Genomic DNA, 18,001 nt, shown 5'->3' on the forward strand with positions numbered 1-18,001 from the left:
TGTGGCTGGATTAAAACATAAGAAGCATTCTCACCACTATCCTGCAGAAATACACCCTGTTTCACTGAAATTATGAAATGATTGCTAGCACACACACTCATCATCTAAATCTATTTTGCTTTATTCCAGCAATTCATTAAGATGGAGGCTGTGTTCACATGAGTACTCCATGTCTAAAGGAGACAGATGTTTGCAATAAAGTCTTATTAAAGTCTGGCTCTGGCGATTCACTGTGGTAAGACACTCGTCTGCCTTTGATGATGGGTTACTGGGAGTCAAGAAGCATTGAAATGAAATAAAAAAAAAAGAGAATTAATTGTAACTGCTTGGAAAGAGCAATAACGGGAGATTGTATGGCCTTGTGAAAGCGGATTAATGCTCTTGAGGTCATTTTGGTTCTTTCCATGCACACGTTCCCAGGCTTTGACATAGTTATTATAGGGGGGGGGCTGTTTTATCCTACACAAAGGAGGCGGCACATAAATAGCATAAAAATGGTCATTCTGAAACTAATCTTTAACATTTGCCTCATCCTGTGGAGAACATTACCTCATGGAAACCATGATTGGTCAGTATCCCTCGCACCAGGCGACTCTCTGTGCGCACGATCTTGAAGGCCATGTTGTATCGCGCTGGCAAACACAACAGAAATTGTTTTATTATATAATCTTTGCACCAATAAATACGACCAATTATATCATTTTTCACTATACTGCAGTACTTCCAAGAAATTCCACTGTACCTCCACCAGCACTGATAGTCCCATTCTTTGACACAATGGCTTCAGGGAAAAACAAGAAGATCGGGATTGTCCTGCTGAGGCCACTCCAAGCAATGCAAGGATGGTCTCTGGTGGAAAAAAAAACATTTCGATGAGTCACAGTGGTGGTCAGACAAGAAGAAAACCCACACACTGTAATAACAAATGATCTTACATGGTGTCTTAGAATAGTCCACAATTCTTTTTTTTGCCCCCCTCCCCAAAAAAAAATAATAGTCCACAATTCATTTTGGAGGAATCTGATTCGACAATTAGTCTCACGGTAAAATTATAGAAAAATCTCTGTGTGCATTTTCAAACCCAGGTCTTCCCAATCTTCAGAGTGTGTCCCCCGTATTGTCACTTAATAAATAAATAAATTTATTTAGCTGAATGTGTTAGCATGTTACTTTGAGGTGGAAAACGTCCAAAATGAGATACGTTTGTCAGGATTGTCATTCGCTCTTCTCTTTAAAAACACAAAACAGACCAAATCTGAATGAAATATGAATCTATGAACAGCCTTAGTCAAAGACGGCACTAATCTTATACTATCTTCGGTGTACCAGACACAGCTTGCTTATCAATGTGTCAATAAGATAAGACATAATGTTGATGTGGTTAGAACTCATTCAGCCATGTCCGGCCGCCCCTGATAAGGGTGACACTGGCATATAAACAATTGTTTCCCCAGGTCCTTCAGACTTGGTATGGGTTATGTTTTGTAGAATTTAGCTATGACTGCATCTTCCTTTTGTGCACCTCAGCAACTTTTCCTAGTTTAGCTGTTCTTTTTTCATTGCATTACTTAGTTTTTTTACATCACAGTGACTGTGTTTTTATGTGGGAGCTTCATAAAAGACCTTCATGCTATACTCAAATGTCCCCCTGTCTCTGCATGTGGGGTCCACTCATATGCACACAAAATGTAACAATGTTGTTGGGTGCACAATTACTGGGAAGCTATAAGTATGGGTCCATCCAGATTATTCCACTTATACAGGGTCGGCTGGTAAATATAAGGGGGTGGTGTAAAACCATGATCACTTCAGAGACCGTAGGAAAGTAAGAGGGTCCCCGCTAGGTGAGCGCTGGGGCACATATTCAAAAACTACAAACTATCATTGGAAAATTAGAATTAAGAAACAGCTATATATGGCCTAAGTTACTAATAAATGTGTATATTGTATTTACATTGCACTAACAGTTCTACTACCATACAAAACACAGCAATGATAGTGGTATGGGGGATAGCATTTGTGACAGGTGGATCAGCAGTTTTAAGTGCTTGCACATAATGTGTCTGTACATGAATGAAGTCATATGGACCATAAATACAGATGCCTTCACACTCACTCTTGCTCGTCTTCTGATGAGAACTCAGAGTCCTCCTTATCCTGAGCTACAGCTGGCATCTCCGCAGAGAGACAGCTAAAATCCTCCAGGGATCAAGTGTCAACCATTGCAGCCGCCGTCCGTCCTGAGGCAAACATAAATCCAATACTGTATGTTTCAATCAGAAATTGATTCGATTCTACAACAACCGCATCTAACCGATGGTTATTGTAAATAAACTTAAACAAAAAACATGTCGCGACATTACAAGCGGTAAATTCAAACAGTCGAACAAACGTTAGCTCACAAAAAATGACATGCAATGAAAAAAGGATAGCCGTATGTGTATGGCGAGCTAAGCAGAAGACAATGCTTTATAGGAAGACAATCAAAAATCGTTTTGCAATGACAAATTTGGAAAATAACATGTTAACTTGCCTTGTTTTATCCAGCCTGCTACAAGCTAACTAGCTTAAATATGCAAGGAGAGTTGACGATCACTGCTAATCTTCCTGGTTACTACAACAACAGAGTAGCAACAGAGCACTGCGCGTGCGCACTTTTGGGTTTCCTGTGCGGTGGAAGACCACCTCTTTGGTTCGACGTTTTTTTTCCTTCTAATGCAACGTCAAGAAATTAAATTTAATATATTAAAAATTAAGAAAGCACATTAATAACAAATTGTGGCGGTTGTACAGTCAATGTCCAGTTGCCCATTGACAGCTGGGGAAAAAATATATAAAATGTTGCAATATGCACCTTAAAGCGAATTGTATACTAAAATAAGTAAACAAGTAAATATAATGAAAATAGCGAACAGACTTCTAGACAGGGCATTATCTTGTTCCTAGTGTTGAGTCTTTGTACAACCATGACCAACCACACGTTAGAGTCTGGAATTGCCTCAGACTATTGGTTAAAAATAAAAGTAGGCGATACCAAACAGGACACGCGGACCAATCAAAGCGATGGTACGACTGGATGAACCCAGTGAGTAGGGTTTGTCATTGGACAGCCAGTCTGGCCTTCTATTGAAAGACGACAAAAACACATTTATTAACTTCATTGCTTTGCATGCTGTTATTTTATTTTCAGTATTATCATAATGTTTTGATAAACACCGGTATGAAAATCTATCATTAATGTCATTTGGTACCTTGTTCAAAGCAAAGGTTTACGGCAAAACAGCTCTTTGTCAGGTGCAATACTTGCTAGCTGGGAGTCATCGGTTCGTTCAGGTAATAAACAGGTAATACTAACACCTGACACCCTCTGTGGAACATAAACAGATAAATGCTTATATTAATGCAAATAACTCCAGGAGCAGCAGAAGAGATGAGTCGCTTCCTAAACGTCCTGCGGAGCTGGCTGGTGATGGTTTCTGTCATCGCCATGGGAAACACTGTGCAGAGTTTCAGAGATCACAGCTTCCTGTCAGAGAAACTCTACACAGGAACACCTCAATTTGGTAATCTACGTTCATCAATAGTCATGCTTACTCATCCCATTAATTGCTCGTATGAATAAATTGTATTATGTATTGTCAATACCTGCTGGTCAGTTTTGTGCCAAGTAGAATTGTTATAATATGTCAACTAAGAATGCATGTATCCTGTCTTCTCCTCAGTCAATGGTCTTCAAGCACGGACGTTTGGAATTTGGACCTTACTGTCATCCATCATCCGCTGTGCCTGTGCTATTGATATCCAGAACAGAACGTAAAGTATATTGTGATTTTGCCGTGTTTTTGTGGTCAAGCTCCAATATTATTCCAATGTTATTTTGTGTTACACTGGCTCTTCCAGGCTGTATCACATCACCTTGTGGACATTTGTGTTAGCATTGGGTCATTTTCTATCCGAGACGTTTATCTACAAAACCGCACCTCTCACCATCGGGGTCATGGCACCTCTTATTGTGGCCAGTAAGTATTATTCCCAATTACAATTTCCTTGCTAGCATGGAATTTAAGTTGAATTCAGTATCCTTTGTTTTTCCAGGTTTCTCAGTCATAGCCATGCTGATTGGATTCCAGTGTTTTCCAGAGAATCCAGAGGAAGTGGGAGCACGGCAGAAGAAACGTAACTGAATGTTCTCGTGTACACAAGACCTGTTTGGATGGACTGTGTGGTGTGCTGCTTCCCCCAGACTTTCCCAGAGCTATACACATTGATTCTTTGTTTATTTCGAGGTTTATTTATTCAGACAATGGAAAATAAACTGAACACTCTTTGCTTTGTGTCGTGAAAATCATTCCACTCCAGTCTAAAGTCAAATATAATAGAATAATTTATTGAATGTGTTTTAAATGACAAGGAGCATCAAAGAGACTTCACAGCTTTGTCCTTAAAATTCCACAATGTGATAAATTAGTAACCCTAAAAATTGCGTCATCTTTGAGAGAAAAAAAAGTAATCACAAGACACGCCACAACAAAACAAATAAAACTAATTCATGACAAACTATGCACACTACGCCTTTTCTCAGTAACCTGTGTATAGCACTAAGTATTTAATCAAATATTTGTCATTTTTCTCACGAAAAATGACCCATTTGCCTCCTCCTCTTGATAGTGAAGCAGATATCAATCCTCAAGTTCCTTTCTCAGATCTGGAGGAGGTCTCTTACAGTAAAGCAAGGACAAAACTGACCTTCCAATGCTTCCGATGCACAGCATCAACAGTTACTGTAATCAGTAAAATTCTGAGGTAATATGTTTGTGTGATCCAGCATGGCAGGCAGAAAGCCTCCCAGCAGCCATGACAGGAAAACAAAGTTGTCCATTTGTTAATCTTTACCATTAAAGGTCCCATATTATAGTGTTTTTCACAATTTTAAAATAAGCCGCAATGCGGTAATTCTGTAATTTAGACAGCTTAACAGTGTTTTTACTAAGCCCTCCTGGGTTTGTGTGTCAGTAGCTTTAATGCTTTCTACATAAACTTGTCTTCTATCATACAATGGTGTAACATTAAGGAGTGTGACAGGAGGACACAAACGTTAGCCACACTAGCATGGCTATGTGTGCTGCAGTGCTAGTATTACAGTCACATTTAAACAAGAAACGTCATGCTGGGTTAGCCCGTTTGCTGAAGAAATTATCAACCTGACAGCTCCCACGTCTGGAGCTGACTGTCGGATCGTTAGCAGAGTGCCATGATTCATTTTCAGATGTGTAATGAATACTGCACATCGACTGGCGACCAGTCCGGGGTGTACCCCGCCTCTCCCCCAAAGACAGATGGTATAATATCATTTTAGTTAATAATGTTGCATAATGCCCGGTGGTTGGCTGGCGACCAGTCCAAGGTGTACCCCGCCTCTCGCCTGAAGACAGCTGGGATAGGCTCCAGCATACCCCGCAACCCCCGTGAGGATAAGCGGTAGAAAATGTATAAATGAATGAATTTTGCATAATAGGGGACCTTTAAAATATTGCTAATTATGACAGAAAACACCACTGACACTAAAAAGGTTTTAGGGTAAAAAATAAAAATAAAAAAAATAAACTTTACACTTGACTTGATATTCAAGCTTTATGGAAAACTGCCCATTATCCACAATCCTTATGTGAGACATGAATACATATATTTTTCCTTTTTTTTTTTAAACAGCTAAAAAGATGCAGCTAAGAATGCATATAATGGGAAACACTTTCATAAACCGTTCATAAAGTAGCAATGTTACAAAGTTTAGATATTTTGTAAAATCAAGTGTGATAAAGCATGACTTCAATTTGATACCACGTTCACTTCTCTACCCAATATATTGAAGACATTAGAGCATATTTTATACCAGAAAATAGGTCATAAGTCATATGCGATGTGTCCCATTATGTGTAGTAATGAGCTGTCTCTTTTTATCTGCTTTTATATCTTTAGAACACACAGAAAAGTGAAAGACGTGCTCATCTCTCACATGAGGATTGTGGATGAGGGTCAGAATTGAGGAATGTAAAGACATGAGGTTGAAGTGCATTGTACTTGTGCTTGTTTTGGGATTAGAATATCATGTAGGAGTGTACAGTATGTGTGTTATGGCACAGTGCAACAAATATGCAGCAGGGTTGTCGGTTGCTACCGTGACCAATCAGCGTCGACAAGGCTTCATAGCAGAATGCATGGTGACTATGGTGCTTGTATTCTTAATTAAAGCTTCCCTTCTGTCAGGTTCTCAGGGGGCGAGATGGTTTCATCTTTAATGGCAGACATTTTCTGTAAAGAACAGAAAAATGATATACTTACATACAGGGACAGCTCATATGGATAAACATTTCTGTCAATATACCAGAGTCCTTTGACTTATATACTTACTATACTCTATATAACCTTCGGTATCTTACAAATAGGGGTTACACATTGACCACTATTGGTTTGGAGTATAATAATCTCTATAATAATCTCTGTGTCATCAGGCCAGAATTACAAGTTAAATATTAAATATTCATTTAGCCTGTTTTGTGTTAACATTTTTGGTTTTGTGGCTTTTATTTGGTAAGATTGTGTTTCGGTTAGAGCCTTCCGAGACAAATGAATGACACTAACTAAGGTTCCACTCGTATTTGTTTCTGTGGGGAGTATTTTTATTAAAGGAGTATGTGTCCCTACCTTGGCAGATGTGTGTTTTGTTTTTTTAGTGAGCTTGTAGGTTTATGTCAAGTCTGCCGTTGCCAGGGGGTGCTGCAAGATGTGCCCCCGTAGTCCTGCACCAACGTCTCTGAGCCTGCAGGCTGGAATAATAGCTTGGGTGTCACGCCTCTGAGGGGCACCAATGGAACTTCCATGCAACAGACCGCTTTAAACGCAGAAAACCCAGCACACCCAAATAATTGCCTGCTGCCGATCCAACAGTAGCATGTCTGAGTATGGACTTATTATCATTCAATTCACTGTGCTTTAGATTTTAGTCGCATTTAAGAGGTGTTGGAAAAGGACGTTGCTTGTTTTAAATAAGTCCACACATAAGACCTCCTCACCAGCATGCACTCCTCTCATGCTGAGGCCATGCTACTTCCCATGTGAAAACAAAAACATTCATTTTATCCAGCATAGAAGCAAATTAGCGTTTTGTAGAAAAAGTTACGCTTTCTTCAGAACAGGCTGCAAAGTTGTCAGAGTAATCAGAGAGAGGACTTGTATTAAGCGTTGAGAGTGAGCAGTGCGTTCATTCATTCATGTGCATGCCTGCAGCAGTGCAAAGCAATGTGAGGCTCGCAGCCAAAAGCAACCAGCAGCTCTTGATTAGCGTTCTTTTTAGCACAAAAATGCAAAGAAAGAATCCCTCTTAAGCAGGGTTTCCCAAACTTAAGCTCGGTAACCAAAAGTATTTTTTTTCATTGTGTAAGTATATTTTTATTAATATTTGTTGTAATAAATAGAGCGTTAGCAGTACTTTATGTACATTCTTTTACGGCAATATGAAGGGTCTGGAGAAAAAAAGGAGTTTGAGAAACAGTGCTGTAGAGGGATGTGACGATGCAATCTGTAATGTGCTTACACTAATTATTTGTTCCTCTGCCTGTAGATTGGCTTTCTGCCTCCGGAGGTCAGACTTGATAAATCCTGTGATAAATACAAAAAAATTAGTTTTTGAATCCAATCATAACAATGTTGTTGTTGTAATTATGTTTTAAGACCTTAAACATCAAATCTAAATTCTCACTCAGTAATGACATGAAACAAGAAGATTCTGGTTCCGATTGTGCCACTAGATGGCAACCTTACATCCTTGAACGATTGAAATACCTTGAAATGCTTGTTTGGGCTTCTATTGTTTGTGAAGGTTTTCCAGCCTTGTTAGTATGTAGGAAATCTTACCAGTCATTACAGTTCCTATCAGCAGAAAGACACACAGGAAGATGTTTCCCCCCAAAGTACCCCATCTGTCAATTATCTTTCCCTGGGAAATGGTGAAAATGATTCCAAAGATCTGAAATTGAATTGGTTCACAAAAAATGTAATTTCTTCATTACTATCATTTAAAAAAAATATTAAATGAGTATGAATTACACTGTAGCAGATACGTGAATCTGCACTGACCTGAGCTGAACAGTTGAGGAGTCCAGATGAGGTCCCCTCTGATTCTGGGTAGGTGAGTTCGACTGCAAACTCAAAGCCCAGAGGAAGGTAACCGGTCATGAAGAAGCTGCAGAATCACATGCTCATATAAAACCTCTCATATTGTAATATAAAACATTTCCGAGTCATTAACAAACATAAAAATAAACCTTAAAAAGGAATTCCCATGGGAGAAATTTGCTCATAATATTCATTAAAAGGAGGAGAATCATGGGGTTGGCGGCCTTTACTCTATAATGATTACCCACCCTAAAACTCCAGATGTGATAAACACCAGCCACAGGTGACCCAGGTTGAGGGTGAAGGCGTACACCAGCATCCCGACGAGGGAGAGGACATACACAACCAGTGTTGTCTGTCTGAGAAGAGGACAGAGTCAGAGCGTCTATTAAGTGTTAATACGGCAAAGCAACAATTTGAAATCCACTTTAATCAGATTTGACTTCGACAAAAATGTTTCAGATCGGAGTCCTGTGAGGTGGATTATAATTGTTATGCAAAAGTTAATCAGAGGGCCTCAATCCTCCAGGGTACTTGCACAAAACCACTTAAGAATAGAAAACCTGATGACCTCAAGTTGTTTTTTTTTAATGCTGGGAATGTTAATGTTGACAAAATCCACAGTTTGAGTCAAACACAGTAATGCTGATTGACAAGTTGTCTTCAAAAACGATGACAAACACAAACAGGCATCTCACAGAAATGAGCAGAACTTTACTCTCCCTGATCTGTAATTAAAGGCAATGTTTGACCAAGACTGAAAAACCTCTATCTCTGAGAATGACGTTTGTCATAGCGCGGGCCATCTGCACAGGCTTATTCTGGTCCAGCACTTTCTTGAACAACCACGCGTAAAATAATGGTTTTGTTAACATAACATAGTCCTTTGACTCTCTCCCGCATACTTTAAGACAAGGAGAGTGTGTATACAAAATCAACGTGGACCTGGTTGCTTTGACAAGCTGAACATTCAACTGGCATTTGAGGAATCCAAACAATCTATCAAGTCAAAACAGACAGATTAATTTCAATTTCATTGTCACTGGTGAAAACTGCGCTCTTTCAAGAGAAGATCCAAGTTTGATGCAGATAAGCACAAAGCTGGATAGGACACAAGGGGACTACTGGAGTCTCGCCTGTCAGTTTAGATAAGCAGAGAGGGTCATCAGAACAAAAAAAAATCACATCCGCACTTCTGATTTTCATTCGTGTCCACTTTGCACACTGTCATCTCTCCATGAGCAAATGTTTAAGCACCCAGGCGAGGAGACTGTGTTTAATAACACAACTAGGGCCACAGTACATAACAGCAACTGTGGATCCATGAGTGCTAATGCTATCACAGATGTTCCTCTTGTATCGTGACTCTAATTGTTGATCAAATATGCTGCTGTTGTTCTAGTACAAATAGTGTAAATGTAGTGCAAATGTTATAGCGCTCATAATAAATGTAATTCGCACAAATAAATAAAACCCTGCAAATTAATACTCTATTTGTCCATACCGCAAAAAACAGCCTTTATGTTGTACTTTATTTTTACTTGGACAGTCAGTAAGTTTACATGCCATTGTTCAACTTCAAACACATTTCCCATTTTACATACTAAGTGCATAAGAGTAAATTGTAATGCTAAGAAGTGTCATATGACACTTAACAAGCTTGTTTAACCATGTTTAGCAACTGGGCTTTAATGGTTGACGTATCACGTCATGAATAATAATGAACTGTTCATGAACTGTTTGGAAACTTGAATACATGTTTACTGTATTTGAAATACCACACCTCAATCTAAAGAAATATGATCTTACTTGTATGTTTTAGACTTGTCCAGCCAAATGCCACATATGAGCGACCCCACCATGCCAGCAATGACAATGGTCAGACCGATCCTGCCTGCATTTACCTCCTCTCCCTAAGAGAAAACGTATTGACATTTTAGTTTTAGAAGTAGTAATATACATCTGTTACAGTTTGCATTTATCTTATCCACAAGGCCCTGACGTGCTTCAATGACAGTTAGCTGTGTCAAGGGCATTCTTCTGGCAGTTTTACTGGCATCAAGAGTCCAAAGCTGTACATTCAGACATGACATCGTATGACAGCAGCGGCCATATTGAGACTTACTGGATAGTGTTCAATGATCATTCGATTCAGTAGCGTAGACACAGCATAGAAGCAGCCAACATTCAGTCCTGCAAATAAATAAAAAAAGTAGATATTTTGTATTGATAGAGCCGTAACGATGTGTGACAAGCCTTCACCGGACTTTGGGATAGACCAGTCTACTGATGGTCTACGAAAGGGTGCAGAGCTTAGAGACCCACCATAGCTGACAACTAACAGCATGAAGGGCTTGTTGCGCAGCAGCCTCCAAATCGAAGCCCGGTAAGAATACTGCTCTTGAGTAAAGCACCTGGCCTGGGCTTGGGCCTGTGTGGGAGGGAGCTCTGGTTTCTCCTGAAAAACTAGAAGACACGGTGGAGAACATTATGAATTTAAAAGGTCAAAAAGAGGACCCAGAAGAGGTTAATCAGACATTATTAAATTGCATTGCACAAATATTTATATGTTAGTCTCCTGAAAGAGGTTCAAAACTGTCACATAGTCCAAGAGACTGACCCTTATCTTTCTGCATTACAATAGCAAGGTCTGCAAATTGCACTTACATTAAAATAAATCCTCTGCAGGTTATGATGACGACCACCATGTCCAGTCAACACCTCCCAATAACTAATATTCCTCTTTGTTCTCCTTTTCATTATTTGCCAATGTAAAGCCTTGCTGAGCTACTGAAAAGCCCTAAAACAGTTAGAAGCTATAATAGACTAAAATACTCTTTTTCTATTGGGGCAAATATTCAAGGTAGCTTACCTAGTACAAATACCGCTTTGTGATTATCATTTTACAGCACCTTACAAATATTTGTTTTTGTGTGTTCTGAAGCCTTTATTTGGTACTAATCGTATTACTTGTTCATCCACTCACTTAAAGGTACAATAGTCCACCCTTACATCCATGTTCAATACTGCTTGGTGAGTTGAGGGTTACAGGGGGAGTTAGAGGCTTTTCCGACTGATCAGCCAATAACAGAGAAACAAATATGAAGACAAATAAATAAGACCTGTGGTCAGTCATTGCTATTTTTTCCTGACTTGTCAGCGACTTGCCTGCCCTCTGAGGCTGAGCGAGCCCCTGCTTGTGTTTCGCCACGTGTCGGAACATATCCCATCAAATAGGTGCACAATTACAGCAATGATTGGACACTGGGAGAGCAGTGTTGCCCAAGGAGCACCACAGAATGTCCCACTGTTAAGAACTACGCTGAACAAGTTTAAGACTGAACTGCAGTATCTCAGATAAAATGGATGAAAGACACATCATTGACCCTTTGCTTGTAGTTCCTATCTGACTTTAATCGTACCTCACCTGAATCACAACCATGACCGCCAGTCCACCTTACCAATGAGTACTTACAAATGACCACAAGGATGAAGATGATGGTGGCCGCTCCAGCACTGATGTAGAACATGATCTTAATGTGGTGCGCCAGCTCATCCATATCATCTACATTCGGCACGAGGATGGGCGGGATCAGAAATCCAATGGCAATGCCCAACTGCAGTGACGCAACACATTGAAAAACAAGAAAATACATTAGCCTTGTCACATGCAAAATTCAAATTTTTATTGCTAAATGAAATGGACGCTTCAAGCATGGTCCTCCGATCAAATATAGCGTAACACGAGGTAACTTAACTTTGGTCGTTATGCAGACAAATTGTACATCAAAGCGCTACATTCTCTTATAGATATCAAATTGTCTTTTTTTTCTTTACTTGGAGTTTGAGTCCCAGGCATGTGAAAACTATATATTGCAGAACACATGGCTGTTTCATTTTGTATATAGGACGGAACCAAACACATGGTGTCATGGTGGGTATGTGGATGTCAATGACAATGCAGGCTTTTATGCATCACAGCAGGCTGTGAAACAGAAGTCCCAAAACAAAAACATGCATGACAATAACTGGTATGCAGTGTTTGCTCTAACACAGGTGGGTGCGGCCCAACTTCAAATAAAATTTGTTTTTTGATGGTTAAAAAATATTTTAACAAGGGGTCTGTATATACTATGTTGGAAGTAGGAGAACAGGACGTCAACTTAAATAAAATAATACCACTGACTTTTAACATCCTATGTTAAATGTTTGATGTGAGTATAATATACTTCATATTGATACTTCATTATCTCTAACCTAAAATGTTATTTTGCATTAAATTCACCTGTGCACTGGGGCTAAACCTTGCTGGAACATGTTAGAAGAAATAATGGAAAATAATTGTTAGTTGGGGCCTATATGGGTTAGGAAAGCAGCTGGAAGGTGTTCAAAATTATACAAATCACACGCTAACAACAAAGTTTTCGCCCAAAAGACAAACAGAAACACACCTGGTTTCCCAGAACGCCAATCGAACAGGCAGTGGAAACCTCGTGCTGCCCGAACCACAGAGAAGCAAGTCTAGATGGGATGCCAAGTGTGTAAACAGTGGCCACTGAACACACAAACTGCCCGAAGAAGGTGACAGCAAACGAGTCGGGGTGAGCCGTACTGCTTTTGATCCAAGCGCCAATGCAGTTGACAGCAGAGCCCACCATGATGACTTCCCTGAGGCCTCGGTTGTCCAGCATCCACATGACGGGCACGATGAGAGGAATGTATGTGAAAAAATAAATCATAGACAGCCAGTCCAAGGCCAAGGAGCCAATATCATAAAAGCGCTTGAAAATGTTGCCAATGATACCGTACTGCAGCCACATCATGGCATTGCTCATGGAGTACATGCAAAAAACCAACAGCATGACCCAACGCCGCTTGTACAACTTGGTTTGCATGAGTGGGAAGAGCTGCGAGGTGTCCTGACAGGAGGAATTCGATATAAGGCTCGCATCTCCCAAAGAAAATTGGCGATTAGATCTTCCCAAACTGGTTGTGGCATTTTTAGTTGGAGAAGATCCATTGTGGCTGTCCATCCAGTCATGATAGAGCTCCTCCTGACTGCTCATGTTTCTCCCCTCCTCTTTCAGACGTCTGTAATCAGCTAAAGAGAAGAGCAAACAGTTCTCCTTGTGCATGTGTACATAGTCACCGTTTACCAAAAGAGCAGCATTTACCCAATAGCAGGTACACCACTTCCTAGCCGCCCAAGATGAGAAAGTTGGCCTCAAATACACTTGACTGATAATTTTCCTTGCTGATTTTGAACAGGTAGCTCTCCAGTGAGGGAAAAGGAAGGGACAAAAAGTCACATACCCGACTCCCTGTCCACGATGCCAAAGATCACCTGCTTGTCTCACTGCATAACACCTCTTTCGTCACATGACTGTTTTTTTATGTGAGTGTTATTCCTGAACACAAACTCCTCTTTTCGGATTGCATCAGCACATGTTATTATTGTTATATGACTTGATCACCTCAATTTAGTGTGCTGAAGCTAACCAAGCACATGACACGCACATACTGATAATGATGCAAGTTGTAATTGTCATGCACCCAAAAAGTATACATTTTTTGGTTGATTTAATGCATTATGACATAATGTTTGGAGTTATAGTATCTAAGCTGCTGAATCATTTTAAAAAGTTAATAATAGGTTGCTCAGAATTCAGTTTTGAAAGTTGTCAAAATACACTGGGGTTGCAAGATGGCAGAGTGGCTACTAGCTAGCATCTTCTCAGCTCACTCTGCCTGAATGTGTGATTGCATGCTTCATCACACATGACATAATTTACAACTCTTACTTACGTAATTGCACTGAAGACTCTTCATTGATTCAGAAAAGCATGCAACTTGATATGTTTTGCTTCCACATGACTCACATGATTCAAATAAAATAAACACTGCAAGCAGGGTGTGGTTTCTGCTTTGACTGACAGATTAGAAATACAAATTTTGGGTGAACTGACCAGATTGCAGCAATTGGTCGAACCAAGAAGCTCAATTGAGGTGTCAATTCCCACAAATAGATGATAGTAATAGTGGTTGTGGAATTGAGGTATTTGTACTTTTGTTCTGGTGGAATTAGTTTCAGGTAAATAAATGAGGTTTAGCTGGTTAGACCGTGAATGAATTAATTCATTCACGGTTATGCTCACCATTCTTCAACACAGCCAGCAAAGTCAATAATCTTTAGCTTCACATTTGAAGCGTTTTTTTACTCGAAATAAGCTTAATAAGCCCGGTAAACGACACAAAAGGACAAGAAGTAACTTTTCCTAGCTTCTTCAACTTGTTTTTCTCTCGCTGTTTGAGCAACCGGTTCTCCCTAGCTTCACCGAAGTCGTAAAAGTGACGGAATATGCTGATAGACGACATCCTAAACTAGTCTTAAAAAGTTGGATTAAAACCTGAAATGTTATTTTTAAAAAGTTTTACAGTTAGCCTACCTGAAGCGCCAGTATGGCTCCATTCAAGCTAATAAGGAGTACAGTAGAGTAATACGCTGAGTAGGCACAAGATGGCGACGTTGTGCAAACATGAACACGTCATTTCCCATACGCATACCAAACTCCAAACAAATACCGTATTATATAGTACACTTGGAGTTCCACTTTTAATATACGCTAAAATAATACTTAAAAAAACCCAACAATACATTTTTTTAACATTGATATGTGGCCATTTGAAACCAAATTAACATTAAATGTGCTAAACTAACAGTTGACTTTAAGACATATACCGAATGATACTGTATTACAATAATTTGTGTTTACAACCAGACAGGTTGAAGTACCTGTATATCTGGCCTGTCACCATCTTCTGTTTTGAGAGGCACAGAGCAAGTCACCCTGATAAATAAGGATTGTAGAATTAAGAACAGGATAAACGGCTCCAGCGCTAAAGTCTCCAGCGCTGAAAGTCCGACATGATCCGGACCAAGGAAGGTGGGCGGGGCTAGGTGGACAATATAGTCCAATGTGTTCACTGGCTCCAATAAAGTATCAATAAAGTTTTGTGAAAACAATGAATATGTGTTCAACCTGAGTAGTAGTATGAAATTATCTTTTTGCTTCTTTAATTTACTTTTATTATTATTTATTTATTATTTATTATATATACTATTATTTATTTATTATGTTATTATTTTTTAAATATTTTTTTATTATTTTTTTATTTATATTATTTATTTTATATAAGTCTGAAACAATTGCATCTATATTTTACTTACTAAAATGAGTTATGTGTACTCAAGGACCGATGCAAAGCCTGCATCTCTGAACGTTGTGAGCTTTTAATCATAAAAAACAACCCCCATTACTAATTCCTTTGTGTTTCAGCTAAAAATACCACCTTCAAAACCCACAGCAATACAATAATTGACAAAAACAGGATATGTCTTATAAGACTCGGTCTCCATGAGTGGATAGAGCTGTGAGGTGTCCTGACTGGAAGAGTTCCCTATGAGATTGGCGTTTCCCAGAGTGAGGTAGCATCCCAAACTAGTCGTAGAGAGTCCATCCAGTCAAGACAAACCTCCTTGTGATTGCTCACCTTAACCCCACCCCCACCGCCCCGCCCCACACCTTTTGCTTTCAGGCTGACTTTTGAAGTGGAAGAGTAAACAATGCTTCTTGTGCATGTAAACACAGTTTCCTTTTTACCAGACTAGCCTCTCATAAGCCGCAGGTACAGCAAATTGTAGATGATGAAAAAGCTGGCCTCAAGCAAACATGACTGCTTTACCTCTGCTAAAATATACACATATAGACAAACAACCATTCACACTGTATGCCATCCACTGTAAAGTGGAAAAGAAAATCCACCCAGAGATGTTACAAAAGGCAACTTGTGCAGATTTTGGCAAAAAAAAAAATTTCCATCATGAATATAATTCCAGCAATTCCAATGTGGGCTCTATCCATCCATTTTCTATGCCGCTTAGCCTCACTCGGGTCGCACGGTATGTTGAAGCCTATACCAGCTGACTACGGGTGAGAGGCGGTGTACACCCAGCCAATCACAGAGCACATATAGACAAACAACCATTCACACTCACATTCATACCTATGGACAATTTGGAGTCGCCAATTAACCTAGCATGTTTTTGGAATGTGGGAGGAAACCGGAGTACCCGGAGAAAACCCACGCATGCACGGGGAGAACATGCAAACTCCACACAGAGATGGCCGAGGGTGGAATTGAACTCGGGGGAGTGGGTAACATATGACACAATATAAGTACCTATCCATTTTCTCTGCCACTTGTCCTCACTAGGGTCACGGGTATGCTGGAGCCTATCCCAGCTGTCTTTGGGTGAGAGGCACAGTACAAACTCGAGACAGAGATGCCAAACGGAGATACGAACCCAGTGTGACCTATATGCTAACCAATTACAATTAAAAACAAAATACAATTAAATAAAATTTAATTATATTAGGAAAGCAGGAAGTGAACAAATGTAACAGTTACTGATTGTAAAAGTACCAGATGGAGGGGTAGGATTTAATAAGCTTTGCTTCTTCCTACTCCTTTTGGACATGTGGAACTGTGAACTGATTATGTGATGCATTCAATTGTAATCTGATGCATGTTCAAATGAAATAAAACCATTAAAAAATCATTAAAAAATACAATTAAATAAAATTAAATTATATTAGGAAAGCAGGAAGTGAACAAATGTAACAGTTACTGATTGTAAAAGTACCAGATGGAGGGGTAGGATTTAATAAGCTTTACTTCTTCCTACTCCTTTCGGACATGTGGAACTGTGAACTGATTATGTGATGCATTCAATTGTAATCTGATGCATGTTCAAATGAAATGAAACCATTACCATTACCATATTATTTACATTTTTTACTAAGAAGTACTATATGTGGACTGTCACAAATACAGGAACGTGTATCGCATACTTGTGCATCATGAAAATCAATGTCTTTACACAATGAGCGACAATGCATCTGACCTTTGACCCGATCCATCAATAACGTGTCTGCGTGGGAGATCTCAAACGACACGAAGTTCCAAAAGCTCACCTGATTCCCAAAAACTCCAATGGCGCAGGCGGTGGAAACTTCATCCGCGCCGAACCACACCGAGGCCAAGCGAGAGGGCATCCCGAGTATGAACACCTGAGACAGGGAGCTCGCAAACTGTCCCAGTATCGTGACCCAGAACAGGTTCGGCTTTACGCTGGCCACCTTGGTCCAAGTCCCTGCGCAGTTGAGCGCATTGGCCAGCAGCGCCGTGATGCGCAATCCCTTCTGGTCCAGGAGCCAAGTGACGGGGAAAATGAAGGGGATGTAGGTGAGCATGTAGAGCATGGACAGCCAATCTACTGCGAAGGCGTCCACTTGGTAGAACTTCATAATTATATTGTTGATGATGCCGTACTGAATCCACTGATACGCGTTGCTCAGGGAGTAGGAACTGAAGAGAAACACGATGATCCACCGCTTCCAGTGCACGCCGGTCGTGGGAGCAGAACCGCTCTCACAGTTGGAAATAGTGAAGCATTCCAAACGGTTTTGTTTTGCTTTCTTCCCCACTGGAATCTTTTCCTCCGCGTTTAAGTCAATGTCTCCCATTTTCTGGACTCAAAGGATAAAGTCACTGAAGCTGATGCCCAAAAGGCGCACTTATGAAGTGTTCTCCAGAAAGTCATTCCGCTGCTGAACTGAATCAGATATGCAACAGTCACCCACTGACGTCTTACTCCACCCTGCTGCTGAGATAAGGAACGACAACGGAGCTAAAAACAGATAAGAATGGAGTGGACGACCACAATGTATACTACCTGGTATCTTCTCACACGTCCCCAAAATCAGAG

General features: G+C 40.0%; 3 protein-coding genes across 18 annotated transcripts in view; 1 reads left to right on the top strand and 2 right to left on the bottom strand.

Moving 5' to 3' along the window:
- ttll5 (tubulin tyrosine ligase-like family, member 5) overlaps positions 1–2,680 on the bottom strand; it is a 60,507-nt gene extending 57,827 nt beyond the window's left edge. For 6 of the 7 annotated variants that reach the window (XM_078796249.1, XM_078796252.1, XM_078796251.1 and 3 more), the window contains exons 1-4: positions 2,533–2,680; positions 2,117–2,235; positions 743–849; positions 550–632 (exon numbers count right to left, since the gene is read on the bottom strand). In XM_078796249.1, coding sequence (XP_078652375.1) covers positions 550–632; positions 743–849; positions 2,117–2,175 — 249 coding nt within the window. In that variant the 5' untranslated portion in view covers positions 2,176–2,235; positions 2,533–2,680. Of the gene's footprint in view, positions 1–549; positions 633–742; positions 850–2,116; positions 2,241–2,532 lie in introns of all 7 variants that reach the window. The other variant, XM_058091134.2, reaches the window with a different exon arrangement.
- A 389-nt stretch (positions 2,681–3,069) lies between these two features.
- Positions 3,070–4,370, top strand: erg28 (ergosterol biosynthesis 28 homolog). 3 transcript variants are annotated; one of them, XM_058091165.2, is made up of 5 exons: positions 3,070–3,344; positions 3,423–3,563; positions 3,723–3,813; positions 3,901–4,019; positions 4,096–4,370. In XM_058091165.2, exons 2-5 carry the CDS (start codon positions 3,431–3,433, stop codon positions 4,182–4,184), a joined length of 432 nt encoding a protein of 143 aa, XP_057947148.1. In that variant the 5' UTR covers positions 3,070–3,344; positions 3,423–3,430; the 3' UTR covers positions 4,185–4,370. The 3 variants fall into 3 exon arrangements, with proteins under 3 accessions (XP_057947148.1, XP_057947145.2, XP_057947147.1); XM_058091162.2 differs by having other exon boundaries at positions 3,070–3,333; positions 3,417–3,563; XM_058091164.2 differs by having other exon boundaries at positions 3,071–3,344; positions 3,417–3,563.
- On the bottom strand, positions 4,367–17,974 carry flvcr2a (FLVCR choline and putative heme transporter 2a). 8 transcript variants are annotated; one of them, XM_078796057.1, is made up of 12 exons: positions 14,966–15,056; positions 12,624–13,273; positions 11,648–11,789; positions 10,498–10,638; positions 10,298–10,365; positions 9,982–10,085; positions 8,421–8,531; positions 8,134–8,239; positions 7,912–8,023; positions 7,592–7,656; positions 6,703–6,824; positions 4,367–6,309 (listed from the first exon to the last, which is right to left on the bottom strand). In XM_078796057.1, the coding sequence occupies exons 2-11, from the start codon at positions 13,236–13,238 to the stop codon at positions 6,750–6,752; spliced, it is 1,539 nt and encodes a 512-aa protein (XP_078652183.1). In that variant the 5' UTR covers positions 13,239–13,273; positions 14,966–15,056; the 3' UTR covers positions 4,367–6,309; positions 6,703–6,749. The 8 variants fall into 8 exon arrangements, 6 of the variants coding, with proteins under 6 accessions (XP_078652183.1, XP_078652181.1, XP_078652182.1 ...); XM_078796055.1 differs by lacking the exon at positions 14,966–15,056 and adding an exon at positions 14,619–14,909; XM_078796056.1 differs by lacking the exon at positions 14,966–15,056 and adding an exon at positions 13,347–13,590.
- Positions 17,975–18,001: the final 27 nt, after the last annotated feature.

Source organism: Doryrhamphus excisus, linkage group LG14 (genome assembly GCF_037039965.1).
Source record: "Doryrhamphus excisus strain RoL-2023G ecotype Guam linkage group LG14, RoL_Dexc_Guam_v1.1, whole genome shotgun sequence".
In the NCBI taxonomy this organism is placed as follows: Eukaryota; Metazoa; Chordata; class Actinopteri; order Syngnathiformes; family Syngnathidae; genus Doryrhamphus; species Doryrhamphus excisus.